This window comes from Macaca nemestrina, chromosome 18, assembly GCF_043159975.1.
Source record: "Macaca nemestrina isolate mMacNem1 chromosome 18, mMacNem.hap1, whole genome shotgun sequence".
Lineage (NCBI taxonomy): Eukaryota > Metazoa > Chordata > Mammalia > Primates > Cercopithecidae > Macaca > Macaca nemestrina.
Genome location: NC_092142.1, coordinates 20259627 through 20283375, shown reverse-complemented (window position 1 = coordinate 20283375; position 23749 = coordinate 20259627). Strand labels below are relative to the sequence as shown.

Below are 23749 nucleotides of genomic sequence, written 5' to 3'. Positions count from 1 at the left end.
CAGCTTCCTCCACCACATCATGCGTTCCTCCAGGGCTGGGATCCCAGCATCTCTCCATAGCATCAGGACTTAGCGCTCAAGGAACACACAGTGGTTGGGGAAAAAAAATCCATGTGCAGCCTCTCCTATGCTGTCCCGATTACTTGCTGCAATGGACTGAATGTTCCTTTAAAATCCAGATGTTGAAATCCTAACCCATAGTGTGATGGGATTAGGCATGGGGCCTTTGGGAGGTGATTAGGTCATGAAGGTGAAGCCCTCCTAAATGGGATTAGTGCGCTTATAAAAGAGATCCCAGTGGCTCACACTTATAATCCCAACACTTCGGGAGGCCGAGGTGGATGGATTGCTTGAGTCCAGGAGTTCGAGCCAGCCTGGGCAACATGGCAAAACCCCTTCTGTACTAAAAATACAAAAGTTAGCCAGGCATGGTGGCACACGCCTGTAGTCCCAGCTACGTGGGAGGCTGAGGCAGGAGGATTTCCTGAGCCCAGGCAGTGGAGGCTGCAGTGAGCTGAGATTGCACCACTGCACTCCAGCCTGGGCAACAAAGTGAGACCCTGGCTCATTAAAATAAAATAAAATAAATAACATAACATAAAATATAAAATAAATCCCAGAGAGCTCTCTTCCCCTCTTTCCACTATGTGAGGATACAATGAGAAGTTGGCAGCTGCAACATGGAAGGGGGCCTTCATTGGAACCAGACCACCCTGGCACCCTGGTCGTGAACTTCCAGCCATCAGAGCAGTGAGAAATAAATGTCTATTGTTTATAAGCCACCCAGACTTTGGTATTTTGCTGTAGTAGCCTCCAAGGATTGAAACTGTTGCTCTGCTTAAACAACTATTTTAGGTGTCAGGAATGAGCTGCCAGGAACCAGCCTCTGAATAAGAAATGTGTGAAAATTTCTAGAGACAGATTAAGACCCTAAACTGTTGATACCGAGAGACGGGGACAACTTGGAACCTCACTGACCTCTCCTCCCCATGTTGGCAGATTTGGCAAATAAAAGCACAGGACACTCAATTAAATCTGAATTTCAGGTAAATATGGGTAACTTTTTAGTACAACAAGTACAGCCCATGTATTGAATGGGACATGCTTATACTAGAACATTCTTTTTTTTTTTTTTCTTTTTTTTTTGAGACGAAGTCTTGCTCTGTCTCCTAGGCTGGAGTGCAGCGTGGTGCTATCTCAGCTCACTGCAACCAGCATAGGCGTGTGCTGCCACGCCCGGCTAATTTTTGTATTTCTAGTAGAGAAAGGGTTTCATTATGTTGGTCAGGCTGGTCTCGAACTCCTGACCTTGCGATCTGCCTGCCTCAGCCTTCCAAAGTGTTGGGATTACAGGCGTGAACCACTGCTCCTGGCCCTAAAACATTCTTTTACCTAAAAAATTGTTTGTTTGAAATTCTAATTTAACTGGATACCTTGTGTTTTGTCTGGCAGCCCTGTGCACTTGGAGTTGAGAAGATTGAGAAACAAGGCCGGGCATGGTGGCTCATACCTGAAATCCCAGCACTTTGGGAGGCTAAGGCGGGCAGATCACTTGAGGTCAGGGGTTCGAGACCAGGCTGACCAACATGGCAAAACCCCATCTCTACTAAAAATATAAAAATAAGCCGGGTGTGTTGGCACACACCTGGGGAGGCTGAGGCAAGAGAATCACTTGAACCCAGGAGGTTGGAGGTTACAGTGAGCCGAGATCGTACCACTGCACTCCAGTCTGGGCGACAGAGCGAGACTCCATCTCAAAAAAAAAAAAAGAAAGAAAGAAAGACAAAGAAGATTGAGGATTGAGAAACTGGAAGCCTATATCCCTTCTTAAAAGTTATCCAACATGAAGTTGTCAAACAACAAACTATTCTGGTACAGGTGAGGCGGCCTGGGGGAGGTCGCTTTCATTCTCTTCGGCAGATACTTTATTTATTTTTCATCTTTCCTCAGATTACATGTAGGTTTTTGGTTGAAGCCATGGAACAAATTTCATAACCAGGTTCAAACTTTCCTGCTGACCTAGCTGTGTGACTGTGGTCAGGTTAGTTTCATGTATCAGTTTCCTCAATCCTAAAACTTGTGATAATACTGATATTTATATTCTAGGTTGTTGAGAAGATTCAAAGACATGATGTCTACTAAGTGCTTAGCAGAGGTCCTGGGGGATAGTATATGCTCAGTAAGTGGAAGCCATTATTATTGTTTTGATAGTTTTAAACACTAGTAGACTTAAAGCACACTAAATTTCAGATGGTGGCATGTCTCCTACTCACACATGAGCCATAGGGTCCATTGGCTCCACATCAGGTCCATTCTAATTTTTTTTTTTTGACAGAGTCTCGCTGTGTCGTCCAGGCTGGAGTGCAATGGTGTGATCTCTGCTCACTGCAACCTCCGCCTCCTGTGTTCATGCAATTCTCCTGCCTCAGCATCCCAAGAAGCTGGGATTACAGGTGCCCACCACCACGCCCGGCTGATTTTTTGTATTTTTAGTAGAAACAGGGTTTTGCCATGTTGGCCAGGTTAGTCTCAAACTCCTGACCTCAGGCGATCCACCCGCCTTGGCATCCCAAAGTGCTGGGATTAAAGGCATGAGCCCCTGCGCCTGGCCCCATTCTAATTTTTCACTTCATTGGATTACAGTTGCTGTTTTTGGTGGGACATGAGGTTTCACACCCTGTATAGGAGACCTGGTCATCTCCCCATTTCTGTCTAAACCAGAACCTCCAGCCCTCCCACTGTCTCATTGATTCCAAATGCTATTTGAAACCGTATGTATATGATAAACAGCACAAATCTAAGAGATGGAGAAGCTCAGGGTTAGTTTGAAAGGCTGGAAAGCCCAGCTTTGAGGAAGGAGTGGGAAAGGGGGGAAAATTGAAGTACTTTGTGCTATGCAATGCTCTTCCTAAGAATTCAGGAGTGTTTGTGTTCTGGACAGGTAGTTTATGGAAAGAGCACTGGACTCAGAGTCATCAGGATAGGTTTCAATTGTGTCAGTGCTACTTATGAGTCAAGTTGACTTAGGAAAGTTATGTATCTCTCAGTTTTTTTGTTTGTTTTTCTTTTCTTTCTTTCTTTTTTTTTGAGATGGAGTTTCTCTCTCGTTGCTCAGGCTGGGGTGCAGTGGCATGATCTGTGCTCACTGCAACCTCCCTCCCAGGTTCAAGTGATTCTCCTGCCTCAGCCTCCCTAGTAGCTGGGATTACAGGTGCCTACCACCATGCTTGGCTAATTTTGTATTTTTAGTAGAGATGGGGTTTCACCATGTTGGTCAGGCTGGTCTCGAACTCCTGACCTCCAGTGATCCACCAGCCTCAGCCTCCCAGAGTGCTGGGACTACAGGCATGAGCCGTGACACCCGGCCCATATCTCTCAGTTTTTATTCCTTATCCTTAAAATAGGAATATCGTGGTGTTTGGGGGGAAATTGAATGAAAAAAAAAAAACAAGATATGCAAGCATGGCACCCAAAAAAACTCATTAAGTCTAACTTGGTTTTGAGAGAACTTCACAGTGACCATGGAACATGTGCTTTTACTATTTGGATGGCAGCTAGTATTGTTACTTTTGAGTATGTGCACATGTATTTCTGTGTTTATCATAATATTGGTGTTAGCCACAACATTTATAGAGCATCCACTGTGTCGGGTGATCGAACTATCCCAGTTTGCCCAGGACTGAGATGGCTTGCAGGATGCAGGTCTTAGTGTTAAAACGGGGCAAAACTGGGAAAATATCAGTTATCCTTCTACTATATGCAAATCGCTCTGTACACGTTATCCCGTTAACCCTTCAAAGCAACCCTATGAAGTAGGGACTCACATAATTGCCATTTTACAGACAGAAAGGACACTTGGAGAGATTAAGCAACTTGCCAAACCACACAGCTAATTAATGAGAAGAGTAGGATCTGAAGTCTGACCTGTCCAACTGTAGATCCCAAGAAATTAACCACCGTACTCTGTGCTTTTTGATGTCTCCAAAGGTCTTTTATTGCTGCTGCCTCTGTTATTCCTGGAACATTGGTAAACACCCTCCCATGTTCCCTTCTGTCACCAACACTTCCTGCTGCCCAGCTGGGCTCCAGCAAAGGGAGACACCAGCTGATAGAGCTAGATCATGCCCAGTCTTGTATGTGGGCACTGCGGAGGCCCCTCCTTCTCTTAGCAACAGACGCCGAGACTTGGTTACTGTGCCCAGTGCCTGCATACAAGCACTGCCAGCGTTAGAGTCCAGGCAGGAGGAGGGAGAACAGTTCGGGCTGCCAGGATGTTGTTTGGAGGGGTGAGTCTCCCTCTTCTCTGTATTAATATGTAACTCTGCTTCAGTCTTTCCTCTGCAGTGAACTCAATGTGTTTCTGGAAAATTTCCAAGAGAGAAACACTTGAGGGAAAGGAAGCGTGGCCACCACTGGGGAAGTAGGAACCAGAGCTAAAAGCGCAGCAGAAACACAGTGCTGTCCCCTTATCTCTAGCTTCCCTTTCTCTCCTCTTCTACCAGGGAACTCCTCAGGGGGCCAAAGTCTATGACCTCAGAGAGGGAGCCTCATGAACAGAGCTTTCAGAACATCTGGAAAGTTCCATTGTTGGTGTCATCCCCATTATGCTATAAGGAAGTGTGAATTTCAGAGCAACTGGATAGGAGAGGCACATCCCTGGAGAAGCTGAGAGCTCTTCGTTCATTTTTAAAAAATAGCTACAATTAGAGTGAACACCATGGGTGACATGGATTGCTCATGTCAGAAGGTAGGTGTGAATTTTAAGACTTTTCTTGTTTTACCCAATTTTTTTTTTTTTTTTTTTTGAGACAGAGTTTCGCTCTTTGTTGCCCAGGCTGGAGGGCAATGGCGCGATCTCAGCTCACTGCAACCTCCGCCTCCCGGGTTCAAGTGATTCTCCTGCCTCAGCCTCCCGAGTAGCTGGGATTACAGGCATGCGCCACCACACCCGGCTAATTTTGTATTTTTAGTGGAGATGGGGTTTCTCCATGTTGGTCAGGCTGGTCTTAAACTCCTGACCTCAGGTGATCTGCCCGCCTCAGCCTCCCAAAGTGCTGGGATTACAGGCATGAGCCACCGCACCTGGCCGATCTACCTGTATTTTTAATGTGTTGGGAATATGTGGGAAGGGGGATATTTTGATCATAGGCCAATTGGCATGTTAGATGCCCTTGACTGAACAAGTGTATTCATCACATTTTTTGTTGTCTGCTTTGAAATATCATTTTTGCTGAATTAGACTTTTGGAAATCTTCAAGTTTTGCTGTGAAAAATTCAGGAATAGACACCCGTTCTTCCTTTTCCTTCCCTTCCAAGCCCATTAGACCATATATTCCACCCATCAGTTTTGGACTGTGGCTGAACATCCGAATATTCTGGGGAGCGTCTTAAAAACAGAGAGTCTCGGTCCCCCACTCTTAGATTCTGATCCAGAAGAATCTGGAGTGGGGCCCTGGAATCTATATTTTTATCTAAGACTGGAGTGATTTCTGTGTAGCAGGTCCTCAGACAAGCATTTGGAAACTGCCTTCATGAAGAACATGCATACAACATGTGTAATCAGCAATAAGCTGCCCAAAGTGACAGTTCTACCCAATCTAGGTTCCTGAGTCTCTGTTGTATCTCTGTGGAATCACCACGTTGCCATACAGTGAAGTGCCCAGAGGAGCATTTTAAATTGAAACTTAATAAAACTAAAGTGGATTTGTAGATAATAACTAAGCCAATATGCTCTGAAGTAAAAGCTCCTTGAAATTTACCAAAGAGAAGATTTAAGCATTAATTTCTTTTCTCTCTCTCTCTCTTTTTTTTTTTTTTTTTTTTTTTTTGAGATAGTCTCTCTCTGTCACCCAGGCTAGAGTGCAGTGGCACAATCATCACTCACTGAAGCCTCTGTTTCCTGGGTTCAAGTGCTTCTCCTGCCTCATTCTCCTGAGTAGCTGGAACTACAGGTGTGCGCCACCGCCTGGCTAATTTTTGTATTTTTGGTAGAGATGGGGTTTCTCCATGTTGGCCAGGCTGATCTCCAACTCCTGGCCTCAAGTGATCCACCCGCCTCGGCCTCCCAAAGTGCTGGGATTATAGACATGAGCTACCACACCTAGCCAAGCATTCATATTTTTAACAAACAATTTTGCCTCGACCAGCTAGTTCTTATGAGAATCTCCATCTCCTCTTGAAGGTGCCACAGAGGATTCTTAGCCAGGTATAGCCAAGGAAACTCTTTGCTCTGTTCCGCAATTGATGCCTAGATCTGCTGATGCTGTGTGTGCCCCACGTGCTCCTTATCCACGGATTGGGATGCTTTCTGCTACCAGCGTACTTATGACTGTGTGTGTATTTGTTTTAGTCCGAGCCTATGACATAGCTCTCTTTAATTTGTTTCTACAGAGGTTCTCCTTCTTTCCATTGTGTTCTGCAAAATGCTCACGGTTTGCTTTCTTCATTATCCCAAGAACAGCGTATCTGTCAATTTGCATAATGCAGTAAGGAAGCTGAGGCAGGAGAATCGCTCAAACCTAGGGGGTGGAGGTTGCAGTTGCAGTGCCGAGATCGTGTCACTGCACTCCAACCTGGGCGACAGAGCGAAAACTTGGTCTCAAAAAAAAATAAAAAATAAAAATATAAAAAAGTCACTGACTTAGAAGGCAAGCCAGCCAATTACATGGCTGGGACGTGTTACCGATCTTCTCTGCCTCATTTTCTTCAGCTAGAATGTGGGTATAAAAAAAATCTCGTAAGGTTGTACAGTACCTGGCACATAATAGTTTGGAATAATGGTAGATATTATTGCTGCAGTTCTTGTTTTTCTGTTGTTATTTAATGAGGTAGGTGCTCGAGGAGAGATAATGATGGTTAATTTGAGTCATCTGTAAGGGGTTGGGGGCAGAGGGGCAGCTAATAGCTGAGTCATATGCCCCTGCCTCATCCCCCCCTCATCAGTGATCTTGCATGTCATAATTTGCACAACCAAATAAATCACATTGATACAATGTTGGCTCATCTTATCTAGGAGTTAAGTCCAAAGTCATTGCCTAAGGTGAAAATCACAGAGAGCCAAAATTGCCCTTGAAAATCCTTCAAACCACCTTTAAAGTGCTGAACAGCAACACCTCTCAATAAGTCCAGGCCAATAGTTTTTCTTCCAGTGTTGGAACAAATTGCAGTTTCTCCATCACTAGCCCCAGGTGAAGTGGTTGTTTTGCGTATAGGGGCTGAGTCTTCAGACAAAACCACATGTCATCTCATTCAATAATGCAGTCACTTTCATCTCTGCTCAGGAGAGGTGGAGGGGCACTTGGGATCTGAGAGTGACCATGGGAGCCACAGGTTTACCCTTACCTGAGGCTTGCTTCTCAGTATGCACTCACTGGTTGGAATGGAGGACTCAACACCCACACTGTTGAAATAACACTTTTCCTTTTTGCAGGAAGCATAAAGAGTTGCTTATGTGTGTGTTAAATACACAGAAAATTCAGTGCCACTGCCTGCGTGAATTTCTCTTTGGAGTTTTGTACATGTGAAAATGCAAGAGTCCACCTGGTGGGGTGGCTCACGCCTGTAATCCCAGCACTTTGGGAGGTCGAAGCGGGTGGATCACCTGAGGTCAGGAGTTCGAGACCAGCCTGACCAATATGGTGAAACCCCATCTCTACTAAAAATATAAAAATTAGCCAGGCATGGTAGTGGGCACCCATCCAGCTTCTTGGGAGGCTGAGGCGGGAGGATTGCTTGAATCCGGGAAGCAGAGGTTGCAGGGAGCCAAGATTGTACCATTGCACTCTAGCCTGGGTGACAGAGTGTGTCTCAAAAAAAAAAAAAAAAAAAAAGAAAGAAAAAAGAAAAAAATGCGAGTCCATTTTTTTTAAAGTCACCGCCTTTAATCATACCTGAGGGTAGGGTACTGGGGATGTCCTCAGATTTTGGACTCTTCCACAGGGGAAAAATATCCACATTTGCTTATAGAAGGGAATCCGAGGAGGAGACACTGAATGATTAAAAAATGAGGCAGGGGCCAGGCATGGTGGCTCATGCCTGTAATCCCAGCACTTTGGGAGGCCGAGGCGGGCAGATCACTTGAGGCCAGGAGTTCAAGACCCACCTGGCCAACATGGTGAAACCCCATCTCTACTAAAAATACAAAATTAGCTGGGTGTGGTGGCAGGCACCTGCAATCCCAGCTACTTGGGAGGCTGAGGGAGGAGAATCACTTGACCCCGGGAGGCGGAGGTTGCATTGAGATGAGATAGTGCCACTGCTCTCCAGCCTGGGTGACAGAGCAAGACTCCATCTCAAAAAAAAAAAAAAAAAAGAAACAGGAGTGGAAGGGTTGGGGAGATGGTCACAGGATATAAAATTTCAGTTAGATGGAAGGAATAACTTCAAGAGATCTATTGTACAGCATGGTGACTAATTACCAATATATTTTATTCTTGAACAATGCTGTGAGAGTGGATGTATTCTCACTGCAAAGATAATAACCATACAAGGTAATGCATATGCTAATTAGATTTAGTCACTCTTTAATGTATATACACTTCAATACATCTCAGAGTGCAATCTCAGCTCACTGCAACCTCCGCCTCGCAAGTTCAAGCAATTCTCCTGTCTCAGCCTCCCAAGTAGCTGAGACTACAGGCACACGCCACCATGCCTGGCTAATTTTTGTTTTTTAGTAGAGATAGGATTTCACCATATTGGTCAGGCTGGTCTTGAACTCCTGATCTCAGGTCATCCACCCTCCCTGGCCTCCCAAACTGGTGGGATTACCGGTGTGAGCCACCGCACCTGGCCCTTATCTGTCAATTTTTAAATAAATGAAACATACCTAATGGATGGGAGTGATAGGGGTGTTTTGCTCTGGACCTAAAACCTTTCCTGGGGACCTCTTTAGTCCTAACCAACTCAGAGGCTTGCAAATCTTCCCTAATTTCTGAAGGGTGGCTTTGTTCCCATGTCCCACAGATCGCCAGAAGTGACTCCATACATCACATGAGCCACTCCCAGGGGCAGCCAGAACTGCCCCCTCTGCCTGCTTCTGCTAATGAGGAACCGTCTGGGCTCTATCAGGTATGCACACCTGGCTGCCAGCTCTTCTGTTGAGGGTGAGAAGGTGAAGTGCTTTCCCCACTTCTCTCGGTATTTGGCAGGTACTCGTTGGGGGTGGGGAGTTAAACAGACCTGACAAGTGGGATTAGTAGCTTTGGTTGTGTTTGCCCCCAGAAGAGGCTGCAGAAGTGTGGGAGAGAGAGCTATGCCATTGTTCAAAGGTGAGTTAGAATCTGGCCATCCACTGATCTGCTGTGTTATTTAAACTCTCTGAACTTCTGCATGTTTCATTGTAAAATGAAGGTAATTGTTCCTACCTTGTACTCATGTCCATAAGGAATAAAGGCCAGAGATGTCAATTACCTGCCTCAGAGTTACTGGTGAATGCAAACTATTATCCCTGACATCAGAATTCATGCTCAAAATGGTCAGAGAAGTACAGTTGGTGTCTGTTCAGAAAGTCTTTCCACTTAATGTGCAGAAGGCAGAAACATAGCATAAGGCACTTGGAACTCTCATGAGCCTCAATGTAAACAGAGCCCAGGCTCATGGGGAGATGTTCCTCGTTGGGTCTCACTCTGCACTTCTTCCCTCGTAGACGATCATGTCACACAGCTTTTACCCGCCCTTGATGCAACGCACATCATGGACCTTGGCTGCACCCTTCAAAGAGCAGCATCACCACCGTGGACCCAGTGATTCCATCGCCAACAACTACTCCTTGATGGCCCAGGACCTGAAGCTGAAAGACCTGCTGAAGGTGTACCAACCGGCCACCATCAATGTCCCTAGGGACAGGACTGGTCAGGGGCTGCCATCATCAGGTACTTGTGGCAGTGTCATACCCTTGGGGCTCTGGAGGGAATTATTTATTTATTTATTTATTTATTTTAGATGGAGTCTCACTCTGTCGCCCAGGCTGGAGTGCAGTGGCATGATCTCGGCTCACTGCAACCTCCGCCTCCTGGGCCCAAGTGATTCTCCTGCCTCAGACTCCTGAGTAGGTAGGACTACAGGCTAATTTTTTTTTTTTTTTTTGTATTTTTAATAGAGACGGGGTTTCACTATGTTGGCCAGGCTGGTCTCAAACTGCTGACCTAAGGTGATCCACCCGCTTCAGCCTCCCAAAGTGCTGGGATTACAGGCATAAGCCACTGCACCCGGCCTGGAGTGAATTTTTTACTCCTAGGTTCTGATCCTGGCTCCCCTTTTGCTGAAGCTAACTTTGGAGAACTTTGTAAAGCCTCACTCTCCTCCTTATCTGTAGAGGAAATGAATGCAAATGGCTAACATTTATAGACAGTTTACATATACCAGGCACTGTTCTATATACTTGTGTTACTGTTTGCTGCATGATAAGTTATTCCAAAACTCTGTGGCTTAAAAGGACCAGTATTTATTATCTTACAGTTTCAGTGGGGGCAAGAATGTGGGCATGACTGAATTTGTAGTGTTGACTCAGGGCCCCTCACTAGCAATCAAAGCATACACCAAGGCCACCATCATCTAAAGTCAACTAGGGAAGGATCCTCTTCCAAACTCACTCATGTCATCAGGTCCTTGCTGACTGTTAGCCATAGACACCAGTTTCTTGCCACATGGGTCTCTCCCTTAGAACAACTCACAACATGGCTTCTGGCTTCCCTTAGAGCAAGGGAGGGAGAGAGAAAGAGAGAGACAGCAAGAGAGAACCCATAGGCTTTTTTTGGAACTTAATCTTGGAAGTGACATCCTATCACTTTTGCCACATTCTGTTTGTTAGGAGTCACTAGTTCTAGCCCATACTCAAGGGGAGAGGATTACACTACAAAGGGGTGTTACCAGGAGATGGGGATCGTTGGGGGCTATCTTGGAAGCTGCTTACCACAGCACCTTGTGTGTGTTAATTTAATTCCCACCAAGCATAGGTATATCGACCTAAGGGTATCCTTTAGTAATTTTTGTTGGATGTATGTTGGCACTCTTGATCTGCTCTCGGTCTCAAACTCATTTTTATATTTTTCATTTTTCTCTCTGTGCTATGTCTGGGTAAGTTTCTCAATTACATCTTCCAATTTATTAATTTTCTCTTCAACTCTATTCAGTCTTGAGTTTTTCGTGTCTAATGAGTGTTTTTTGTTTAAATGACTATCTTTCCGTTTCAAATTTTCTAATTACTTATGGTTTTCTACCTCCCTTCTCCAAATTCTGATTCCATTCTTACTGTCATAGCCCTTTCAATATCACTTGGATGATTTTTTTTCCAAGTGGTTCTTACCAGTGTTATTTGTGTATTACATGTACACCCACAGTCTCTAGGATGCTGCTTTTGCATGTTCCTGCTTTAAGGACATGTGGCAAATAATTAATACCCAAATGTTCAAGATCATGATACACAGAACCTTAAGTTTGCTGCTCTAATTGCTAATTTCATGGTCATCGTCTTAGTTCGTTTTGGGCTGCTATAACAAAGTATTATAAACCTAGTGGCTTATAAACAACAGAAATAAATATGTTATGGTTCTGGAGACTGTAAAGTCCAAGATCAAGGTACCGACAGATTCAGAGTATGGTGAGGATCCTCTTCCTGATTCATAGACATCTATCTTCTCTATCTTCTTGCTGTGTGCTCACATGGGAGAAGGGGTGAGGGATCTTTTTGGTGTTTCTTTTATAAAGGCACAATCTCATTCATAAGATGGAGCCCTTATGACCTAATCATCTCCCAAGGGTCCCACCTGCCGAGACCAGATCGGTCAGGGAGACCCTAACCCCGCGGCACTAGAGGAATTAAAGACACACACACAAATATAGAGGTGTGAAGTGGGAAATCAGGGGTCTCACAGCCTTCAGAGCTGACAGCCCCAGACAGATTTACCCACATATTTACTGAGAGCAAACTAGTCATTAGCATTGTTTCTATAGATATTAAATTAACTAAAAGTATCCCTTATGGGAAATGAAGGGATGGGCCGACTTAAAGGAATAGGTTGGGCTAGTTAACTGCAGCAGGAGCATGTCCTTAAGGCACAGATCGCTCATGCCATTGTTTGTCGCTTAAGAATGCCTTTAAGCGGTTTTCCTCCCTGGGCGGGCCAGGTGTTCCTTGCCTTCATTCCCATAAACCCACAACCTTCCGGTGCTGGCCTTACAGCCATTATGAACATGTTACAGTGCTGCAGAGATTTTGTTTATGGCCAGTCTTGGGGCCAGTTTATGGCCGGATTTTGGGGGGCTTGCTCCCAACACCCACCTCCAAATACTATCATGCTGGGGATTAAGTTTCAATATGCAAAATTTCACAAGACATTAGCATTCAGTCTGTAGCAGTCTTTAATGATTTTCTTAGTCCAAAATTATTAATATCTGTGAAGAACTAGTACTAATGCCTCCCAGGTTTCATTGTCCCAAAAATTCTCAGGCCAGCTAGAGTCTCTGAATATAAAGTACTAAGATGCTTTCTTCAGAGCAGCACTGGTGTCTGTTATTCATGTCCTTGCTTGAGTTGATTTCTGCTTATTATTCATTAAAATACATTCATACTTGGAGGATCTTAAAAATTTACTTTGGCGTAATATTGTTATTGCTGTATTATTTCCATTTTGTGAATCTATACCTCGATTGTTGAGTTTATTGAGAGGATCGCTTGTGCCCAGGAGTTGGAGACCAACCTGGGCAACATGACAAAACCCTGTCTCTACAAAAGATAAGAAAATTAGCCGGATGTGGTGGCATGCGCCTTTACTCCTAGCTACTCAGGAGGCTGAGGTGGGAGGATCACCTGAGCCTGGGTGGTTGAGGTTGCAGTGAGCTGAAATCATGCCACTGCACTCTAGGACAAGCAACAGAGTGAGACCCTGTCTCAAAAGAAAAAAAAAAAAAAGGATTTTTTGTATTATTGTTACATTTAGACTATTTTGAGAAGTTCAAAGATAGACACTTTAGCAAGTAATATCTAACTAAAGTTTAATAATATAGTTTTTATATCATTTATTGAATTAATTGTAGCTACCTTCTATTTATTGCAAATGATATTGCTTTTTCCACTTGCAATAAATATATACTTATTGTTTCTTATTTCTGATAATCGTAAAATTTCTTTCAAAAATAAATGTACTAAGTTTATTTTATTTATTTATTTATTTATTAAAATATTTTGAGACAGAGTTTCACTGTCATTGCCCAGGCTGGAGTACAATGGTGCTGTCTCGGCTCACTGCAACCTCTGTCCCCTGGGTTCAAGCGATTCTCCTGCCTCAGCCTCCTGAGTAGCTGGGATTACAGGCATGTGCCACCACACCCGGCTAATTTTTGTATTTTTAGTAGAGACGGGGGGTTTCACATGTTGGTCAGGCTGGTCTCGAACTCCTGACCTCGTGATCTGCCTGCCTTGGCCTCCCAAAGTGCTGGGATTACAGGCATGAGCCACTGTGCCCGGCCTATTTTATTTTTAATTTTCTTTATTTTTTTTGAGATGGAGTCTCACTCTGTTACCCAGGCTGGAGTGCAGTGGCACAATCTTGGCTCACAGCAACCTCCACCTCTTGCTTCAAGCAATTCTCCCTGCCTCAGCCTCCAAGTAGCTGGGACTACAGGTGGTCGCCACGATGCCTGGCTATTTATTATATTTTTCAGTAGAGATGGGGTTTTGCCATGCTGGCCAGGCTGGTCTTGAACTCCTGACCTCAGGTGATCCGCCCACCTCAGCCTCCCAAAGTACTGGGATTACAGGCGTGAACCACCGTGCCTGTCCAAATGTACTAAGTTTAAATGCCCAAGTCTACTTAAAGATAAATATTAAACAGTAATATAACAGGTGTTTAGAAAATAGAGTATACAATATTGGAGAATACATGAAACGAGCAGTTGTTAATTCTTGCCAAATGTATGGATGAATGGAAGATATGCACATCCCTACTCTACAGTTGAGGAAGCTGAGGTCCGGAGTGACAAAGCCAGTTCTTCAGGGTCACACAGGTAATCAGTGATGCACATGGGACCTCAGCCCACATCTCCTGCCTTGTTGCGCCATACCATGTCCACTCCCCTTAGTGTGCTCCTGGACTGTTCCAAGAGTCATGCCCCTGTGGACGGAGAACGGCCCAACGCCATTGCCCATCACTGATGTCTTTCTTCTCCATTCTTCCAGCAAATAAAAGCTCATCAGAGCCCATAAGGAAGAAAACGAAGTTTTCCTCCAGAAACAAAGAGAATTCCACTAGGTAAGATGTCACTGTGGGCACCAGAGAAGGCAGGACAGTGGACTGAACGGAAGAAGGATGCGGTCTCACTGAAGCCACACTCTGTTTCTTGGCTTCAAAGCATTCCCAGATAATCACATTTTGTCCACCAATCACCTTAATCCAAAAAAAAATTTTTTTTTGAGACAGAGTCTTGCTCTGTTGTTCAGGCTGGAGTGCAGTGGCATGATCTCAGCTTGCTGCAACCTCCACCTCCCACGTTCAAGCGATGCTCCTGCCTCAGCCTCCCGAGTAGCTGGGATTTCAGGTGCGTGCCACCAGGCCTGGCTAATTTTTGTATTTTTAGTAGAGACATGGTTTCACCATGTTGGCCAGGCTTTTTGAGATTGTAAACAAAATAAACCAACTGAACAAAACCATGCTGAAATACCTATGAGGTGTTCAGTCGTTACGGTCATCTTTGAGGTATACACACATGACATTAGATGACACAGAGGAGAGGGGCTTCTGTTGCAGAACCACACTCATCAGGCTAGGGAATGTAGGCGACACCACAGCACCTCTCCGGAGAACCAAACACCAAGGGCTGAGCTGTGTCTACTTTTCAGGATCAACTTGGCCTTCAAGACGTCAATCTTCTCACCCATGAAGAAGGAGGGAAAGCCATCTTTGACGTTCCCAGGAAGCAGACCAATGAGTCCAGAACAGCAGCTCGATGTCATGTTACAGCAGGAGATGGAAATGGAAAGTAAAGAAAAGAAGCCCTCTGAATCGGACCTGGAGGTACGTTCTTGTTGCCCCCTTTCCCTCAGTTTGCTGAAGATTGCTCCCGGCATCTCGGTGATTCTAAATTCAGGGAGAACGGCAGAATCACCTGGGAAATGTTTGAAAAACACCAAAGTCTAGACGCAAGACAGGCTACTGGAGAGGGCGCATGTTTGTGTGCTTGTGCGAGTGAGAGAGAAAGAGAGTGTGTGTGCATGTTCTCTGCCCTAGTAAGTGATGGAAATTGATACCTTGGGTCCTTTTAGGATGTAAGTTGCAAAAATGGCACTCCCATAGGCTAGGAGTGCCAGATTTTGCAAGACAAAAAATGGAACATGTAGTTAAATTCAAATTTTAGGTAATGAGTAACTTTTTAGTATAAGTATATCCCAAAGCATCCCATATTTTATCTGGGATCTCTATCATAGGCTGAATTTGGCCTGTAGATGTGTTTTAAGAATGAGGTGGCTGGGCATGGTGGCTTACACCTGTAATCCCAGCACTTTGGGAGACCAAGGCAGGTGGATCACTTGAGGTCAGGAGTTCAAAACCAGCCCGGCCAACATACTGAAACCCCGTCTCTACTAAAAATGAAATAATAATAATAATAATAATAATAAAAAGCCAGGCATGGTGGCAGGCACTATAATTTCAGCTACTTAGGAGGCTGAGGCAGGAGAATCGCTTGAACCTGGGAGGTGGAGGTTGCAGTAAGCCAAGATTGAGCCACTGCACTCCAGCCTGGGCAACACAGTGAGACTCCATCTCAAAAAAAAAAAAAATGAGGTGGCTGGGTGTGGTGGCTCATGCCTGTAATCTTAGCACTTTAGAAGGAGGAGTGGCAAGGATCACTTGAGCCCAGGATCTCAAGACTAGCCTGGGCAACATGGAGAAACCCAATCTCTACAAAAATTAGCTGGGCATGGTGCCATGCATCTGTGGTCCCAGCTACTTGGGAGGCTAAGGTGGGAGGATCACTTGTGCCTGGGATGCTGAGGCTGCAGTCAGCTATGATTGTGCCACTACACTCCAGTCTGGGCAGCCCTTTCTGGGACAAGACAGCCTATCCCTTGGTCCCCTTCTCTGACACCTCAGGCATCCCAGCTATGATCATGCCACCATACTCCAGCCTGGGCAACAGAGCAAGACCCTATCTGAAAAAAAAAAAAAAAGAATGAGGAAAGTCTCACGTAGGCTACATTTTCCAACTTCTCTTGAGAAAACTGAAATATTTGGTGCTAAGCAGTAGCTACCTCCTTTAGATAAGAAATACACTCTTCAGTTCATCACAGTTCCCACCATTCCTTATTATTTTCTTAGGTCTAGACAACTTTCACTTATTAACATTACCTGTCTGGCTCTAGATAGATGTTGGAGTTTCCAACCAGTCTTAAAAGAACAACAAAACTTTAGAGCAAATGTGTTGTGAGTTTAGGGCGTATAATAAAATGATTAATAAAAACTCACAGTGACTATGTGCTGTTGGCAAAATTCCATGCTAAACCCTTTAGCTACTTGACCCTACTTGAGACCTGGGTTCTATGGTTATCTCTATTGTCCAGTTGTGGAAAGTGGAGTATAGACTGTTTAAGCAATGTGCCAAGGGCTACAGTGCAGGAGACAAAACTAGGACTTAAAGCATGTCTGGCTGATACTAAAGTCTCTGTAGTTTTTTTTTATTATTATTTTTATTTTTGAGAGGGAGTCTTGCTCTGTTGCCCAGGCTGGAGTGCAGTGGCGCAATCTCGGCTCACTACAATCTCTGGCTCCTGGGTTCAAGTGATTCTCCTGCCTCGGCTCCCGAGTAGCTGGGATTACATGTGTGTACCGCCCCACCTGACTAATTTTTGTATTTTTAGTAGAGATAGGGTTTCACCATGTTGGTCAGCCTGGTCTTGAACTCTTGACATCAGGTGATCCACCCACCTCGGCCTCCCAAAGTGCTGGGATTACAGGCGGGAACCCCCGTGCCCGCCAGCAACCTCTTCTGATCTGAAACTTAAAAACAGACATCAAGTCCTTTCCTGACACTCTGTGCTTCTCCTCTGTCTGAAATTAGTCATTCCCAGAGCCACTCAGCCATGCAGCAGCTCAGAGGCAAACCCTAAATATACAAAATTTCCTGAAGTCACTAGGTTCCACTGGCCATTTTTGTTTCATTTGTGTGTTTAGGTTGCTTTCGAAACTCAAAAGCCCTTGCTTGAATAAGAACTATCAGCTGGGTGCGCTGGCTCATGCTTATAATTCCAGCACTTTGGGAGGCTGAGGTGGGTGGATCACCTGAGGTCAGGAGTTTGAGACCAGCTTGGCCAACATGGTGAAACCTCGTCTCCACTAAAAATACAAAAATTAGCTGGGTATGGTGGTGCACACCTGTAATTCCAGCTACTTGGGAGGCTGAGCACGGAGAATCACTTGAACCCGGGAGGCGGAGGTTGCATTGAGCTGAGATTGCACCACTGTACACCAGCCTGGGTAACAAAAGTGAAATTCTGTCTCAAAAAACAAACAAACAAAAAGAACTATTGTAGATCTTGGACTTTGGGGATATTTTTCCCCACTGACAGCTACAAGCTACAGGATCAAAGTGTTTTATAGTGGATCATTGCTGTTCAGGAGGGTGAACAATTCGAGGCCATTTTAGGAACTTGTCATTCCTCTTCTTTTTTTTGAGATGGAATCTTGCTCTGTTGCCCAGGCTGGAGTGCGGTGGCACAATCTTGGCTCACTGCAACCTTTGCCTCCGGGTTCCAGCAGTTTTCCTGCCTCAGCCTCCCAAGTAGCTGGGACTACAGGCGTGGGCCACCATGCCCAGCTAGACAGAGTTTCACCATATTGACCAGGCTAGTCTTGAACTCTTGACCTGGTAATCCGCCCACCTTTGCCTCCCAAAATGATGGGATTATAGGTGTGAGCCACCGCACCTGGCCTGTCATTCCTCTTCTTAAAGATCACCAGATATGCCACCTCCATCCCTGGACTCTGCACTCACTCCACTGTTCCTATCTGGGTGGTATTTGGCAAATCCTTCCTTATACCCCACTGACATCGCTCTGGTTTTGGTTGAATCCTTTGAAGTCTTGGGAAAAATTTTCCAGTGATCTCCTTGCCATGAGTGTGAAGCGACAGGCCCAGAATGCATGGTTATGGCAAGCGAAGGGGGCGGACGAATGCTGTGTGAATGGGGTCCCTTGGCAGCTGATGGGCAGAACAGGTGAGCCCATGATCCAATCATGACCATTTTCTTGCTGGTGGTTTGTTTATGGAAGAGATATAATTACTATCTGACCAATGGAATTCGCAAAGACATGATTGCCCCTGAGGAGGGTGAAGTGATGGTTCGGATTTCAAACCTGATTTCTAACACGCTGCTGACAAGTCCCTTCCTGGAGCCCCTGATGGTGGTCCTCGTGCAGGAGAAGGAGAATGACTATTACAGTAGCCTCATGAAAAGCATCGGTAAGGCTGGTGGGCATAAAGGGGGCTGGGGAGCTTCTATGTAGTAGAAGCTTCTATGTAGTAGGTGTAGAGGGCACCTCCTTCTTTTTTATTTTTATTTTTGTGGAGACAGGGTCTTGCTTTGTTGCTCAGGCTGGTCTGGAACTCCTGGGCTCAAGCAATCCTCCCTCCTTAGCCTGCCAAAGTGCTAGGATTACAGGCATGAGGCACCATGCCTGGCCTGGAAGGCACCTTCTTTCTTCTCACTTTGTCATTTACCACCCTGGTTCCACTGGAAATACCCAAAACATAATTCAACCGTTAATTCAAATTCCCCCATCCCCCTACCATCACTGATGGCTATACCAGCACTTCACATATTCACATGCATCCCTGTAATCTGCAGATCTTGTTAAAATGCAGATTCTGACTCAGTAGATCTGAACCTGGGGCCTGAGATTCTACATTTGTAAAGTTTAAACAATTTTTTTTTTTTTTTTTTTTTTTAGTGACAGGGCCTCCCTATGTTGCCCAGCCTTGTCTTGAACATCCTGGACTCAAGAGATCCTCCTGCCTCGGTCTCCCAAAGTGCTGGTATTATAGGGATGAGCCATCACACCTGTCCGAGATTCTATACTTCCTCTTCTTCTTTTTCTTTTTTTTGTTTTGAGACAGTCTCGCTCTGTCGCCCAGGCTGAACTACAGTGGTGTGATCTCGGCTCACTGCAACTGCAGAGATTGGTCAGGATTTCCAGACCAACCTGCGCGGACCCCTGGGTTCAAGCGATTCTCCTGCCTCAGCCTCCTGAGTAGCTAGGATTACAGGCGCGCACCACCATTCCCAGCTAATTTTTGTATTTTCAGTAGAGATGAGATTTCGCCATGTTGGCCAGGCTGGTCTCGAATTCATGACCTCAAGTGATCCGCCCACCTCAGCCTCTCGAAGTGCTGGGATTACAGGTGTGAGCCACCGCACCCGACCTGCTACTTGTTCTTTATGACCCAGCACAAATGTTACTTCCTCTATGAAGCTTTCTACCAATCTTTCTTAGTATGTAAAACATCTGGTCTCTAAATTTCTATTTCTAAGTGTAATGGATGGTATCATCCATGGTGGGTTTTCTTGTGTGTGCATCTATTTTGGTGTGAGAAATCAATCAGTGATTAATGAGGTATCAGCAAATCCTATGTCATTGTCATGCATGATACTAGACACCTACCAGGGCTCAACCCCAGATTCTAAGTGCTCCACTCCATGAAGTCACCCTCCTCCTTCCTGTAAAATACCCTCAGAAAGAAAACAAACACCAAGAGTGAAGCTTCCCCAGTTGAATTATACCCAGGGGATTACCCATGACCTTGCAAATGGACAGAGGCTCATTTACATTCTAAGAGTTGAAGCTAAGGCCAGGTGTGCTAGCTCATGCCTATAATCCCAGCACTTTGGGAGGCTGAGGCAGGTGGATCACCTGAGGTCAGGATTTCAAGACCAGCATGGCCAACGTGGCAAAACGCCGTCTCTACTAAAAATACAAAAAATTAGACAGGTGTGGTGGCAGGCACCTGTAATCCCAGCTACTCGGGAGGCTGAGGCAGGAGAATCGCTTGAACCCAGGAGGCGGAGGTGAAGGTTGCAGTGAGCTGAGATTGAACCATTGCAATCCAGCCTGGGCGACAGAGAGAGACTGCGTCTCAAAAAAAAAAAAAAAAGAGTTGACGCTAAGGTCAGGCATAATAACTCACGCCTGTAATCCCAGCACTTTGGGAGGCTGAGGTGGGAGGATCACTTGAGCCCAGGAGTTTGAGACCAGCCTGGCCAATGTAGTGAGACGGGGTCTCACTGTTTTATATTAAAAACAAAACAAACAAAAAAACGAGTTGAAGCCAAGAGCACAACCCTTACAGCTTAGTAACGAGGTGTTCGCCCTTTCCGGTTGTAGTTGATTACATCCTCATGGACCCAATGGAGAGAAAACGGCTCTTTATTGAGAGCATTCCCCGCTTGTTTCCTCAAAGAGTGATCCGGGCCCCTGTGCCCTGGCACAGTGTCTACAGGAGCGCCAAGAAGTGGAACGAGGAGCATCTGCACACGGTGAACCCCATGATGCTCAGGCTGAAGGAACTGTGGTTTGCAGAGTAAGAAGTCCCTCCCTTTTTTTTCATTCCCTTTCTTTACCGCATCCATGCATAAGCAAGCCTATTCTGCCGTACGCAGTGGGAGGAGCCCTGACAGTGCAGAGAAATGAACGAAAGAAATCCTAGCCCAAATGTGCACGTGAACTATAAGTGACACCTCTCCTTGCAGGCTTATGTGGCCCCCCTTTGTGTCCCCAGGGCACCCCGTGCCTATCTGTAAGCACTGGAGTGTCCTGCTTAATTGCACAGACTTGGAGCCAGCCTGCTCAGGTCTAACTCCTAGCTCTGCTGCTTCACAGGCATATATGTGTGTATATATGCTTTCTTTATCTCTAAATTTGTGATAATGTTAATAAGTTTCCACTTCATAGGATTGATAAGAGGAATCAATAACTTACTACATCCAAAGCACTTAAAACAGTATCCAGTATAGCCTAAGCACCAGTAATTGTTAATTTGGCATTACATCCATGACAACATCACCCTCAGTTTTTGTTTTTGTTTTGAGACAGTTTTGCTCTTGTTGCCCAAGCCAGAGTGCAATGGCACGATTGTGGCTCTCTGCAACCTCTACCTCCTCAGTTCAAGTGATTCTTCTGCCTCAGCCTTCCGAGTAGCTGGAATTACAGGCATGCACCACCATGCCTGGCTAATTTTGTATTTTTAGTAGAGACGGGGTTTCTCCATGTTGGTCAGGCTGGTCTCGAACTCCCGATCCCAGGTGATCCATCCGCCTTGGCCTCCCAAAGTGCTAGGATCACAGGCATGAGCCACCGCGCCTGGCTCACCCTCAGTCATAATAGAATGTTTACTTATTTGTCTCCCTCTAGCCTGTGAGATGTGTGCGGGCTTGGGTTTTATTTCTTTTTGTTTGTTTGTTTGTTTTTGAGACAAATCTCACCTTGTCACCCAGGCTGGAGTGCAGTAGCACAATCTCGGTTCACTGCAACCTCCTCCTCCCAGGCTCAAGCAATCCTCCCACCACAGTCTCCCAAGTAGCTGGGACCACAGACACACACCACCACACCCAGCTAATTTTCTGTAATTTTTTTTGTAGAGACGGGGTTTCACCATGTTGCTTAGTCTGGTCTCAAACTACTGAGCTCAAGCAATCTGCCCACCTCGGTGCCCCAAAGTTCTGGGATTACAGGTGCAAGCCACCATGCCCGGATGGTCTTATTCCTTTATGTAACTCAGTGCCAGTGCAGGGCTGGCAGGCAGTGATCTCTCAGGTATTATTTATCAACGATTAAATTGACGAAACTCTGTCTCAAAAAAAAAAAAAAATTGTAGGAGTCCAGATGAGGCAGAAGCCACCTTTTTTCACTCTTTCATTTTTTAAAAAAGTGAGATATCCACATTCCATAAAATTCATCCTTTAAAAGTACACAATGCAATAGTTTTTAATATACTCACAGGTTTGTTTAATCCTCACCACTGTCTGATTCAAGAATATTATCATTATCCCCAAAAGAAACCCATTAGTCACTCCCTATTCTCACCTTCCCCCATTTCCTCCCAACCACTACTCGATTTTCTGTCTCTATGGATTTGCTTTTTCTGGACATTTCATAGAAATGGAATCATGCGGCCAGGCGCGGTGGCTCACGCCTATAATCCCAGCACTTTGGGAGGCCGAGGTGGGTGGATCACGAGGTCAGGAGATTGAGACCATCCTGGCAAACACGGTGAAACCCCATCTCTACTAAAAATACATTAAAAAAATTAGCCGGGCGTGGTGGTGGGCGCCTGTAGTCCCAGCTTCTCGGGAGGCTGAGGCAGGAGAATGGCGTGAACCCGGGAGGCAGTGGAGCTTGCAGTGAGCGGAGATTGTGCCACTGCACTCCAGCCTGGGTGACAGGGCGAGACTCCATCTCAAAAAAAAAAAAAAAAAAAAAAAAAAAGAAATGGAATCATGCAATATATGATCTTTTGTGTCTGGTGTCTTTCAGTGAACAACGTTATCATCCTTCATCCACATTGAAGCTTGTTTTTTATGGCTTCCTTTTTATGGCTGCATACTAATCCATTGGATGGCTATCTCACATTTGTTTTATCTATGTATCAATTGCAGTGGCCCTGGAGGTGGAAGACTGTGGTTTTTTTAGTGAGCCCTTCACGAAGGGGTACAAATCCTGGTGAGAGAATGAAGACACCGGAGTTCACTGAAAGGCCAGGCTAATGAAATGATGAACTGCCCCCATCTGAGTTTTTTATTAGATAAATTAGAGGCAGATATGCTTACTTAACTTTGATTGGCCGAACTTATTAGCAGCTCATGTATTTTGTTTTGAGAGGATCTGTAGCTTTGAACATGTTCAGTCTTAAGGGAGCCCTGTGACTTGGAGAACCTCCTTGTTTTTCAAATCCTTAGTTTTCTTTTATCTTAAAAAGGAATGAGGGGGTGAGGTCAACCTAAGACAGAGCCCACCAGTGAAAAGAAATACCTGTATTCTCTTCTTTGAACTGAATTCAATTTTCTAAAGCCTTGGAGGTACCCTTCAGCAGTCAGGACATTGAGAAAGAATAAGTAATTTTCTAACTAGGTGAAGCATATAAAATAATAATTTGTAGAATAGGATCTGAATTCTGGTTCTTGTTGTGTCTCTAATTAACAGTATAATTTGAAGAAAATTAATCCCTCTGTCACCCTGTTTGTTTGTTTCTCTCTCTCTTTCTATCTTTCTTTTAGACAGGGTTTTGCTCTGTCACCCAGGGTGCAGTGCAGTGGTGTGATTAGAGCTCACTGCAGCCTCAAACTCGGGCTCAAGGGATTCTCTCGCTTCAGCCTCCCAAGTAGCTGGGGCAACAGGTGCACGCCACCATGCCTGACTAATTTTTAAATTTTTTGTAGAAACAGGGTCTCTCTATGTTGCTTAGACTGGTCTTGAACTCCTGGCCTCTATAATATTTCCCGCCTCAGCCTCCCAAAGTGCTGGGATTACAGGCGTGAGCCACCACCTAGTCTGACCCTATTTTCTACATGCAAATACCATGATAGCAATACCTACCTCATGGAGCTGTTAGGTAAGGAAAGTGCTTAGACTACTGCTTGGCAGACAGTAGTTGCTCAACAAATGAATGTATCGCTTTAAGTGCAAGCGTGTTTATGAACTCAAAAAATAACATAGAAACTCGTGAGGAAGTCAGTCTTAGAGCTAGGTGAATTGCCAGGAACTTCA

General features: G+C 45.1%; 1 protein-coding gene across 2 annotated transcripts in view; it reads left to right on the top strand.

Annotated features, from left to right (window-relative positions):
- Positions 1–1787: 1787 nt before the first annotated feature.
- LOC105485052 (dynein axonemal heavy chain 3) overlaps positions 1788–23749 on the top strand; it is a 208513-nt gene continuing 186551 nt past the window's right edge. The window contains exons 1-10 of one of the 2 annotated variants that reach the window (XM_071084216.1): positions 1788–1878; positions 2107–2179; positions 2336–2453; positions 4503–4747; positions 8965–9069; positions 9647–9872; positions 14177–14249; positions 14837–15011; positions 18263–18452; positions 20372–20567. In XM_071084216.1, the coding sequence (XP_070940317.1) occupies positions 4718–4747; positions 8965–9069; positions 9647–9872; positions 14177–14249; positions 14837–15011; positions 18263–18452; positions 20372–20567 (995 nt within the window). In that variant the 5' untranslated portion in view covers positions 1788–1878; positions 2107–2179; positions 2336–2453; positions 4503–4717. Of the gene's footprint in view, positions 1879–2106; positions 2180–2335; positions 2454–3961; positions 4287–4502; positions 4748–8964; positions 9070–9646; positions 9873–14176; positions 14250–14836; positions 15012–18262; positions 18453–20371; positions 20568–23749 lie in introns of those variants that run through there. The other variant, XM_071084215.1, reaches the window with a different exon arrangement.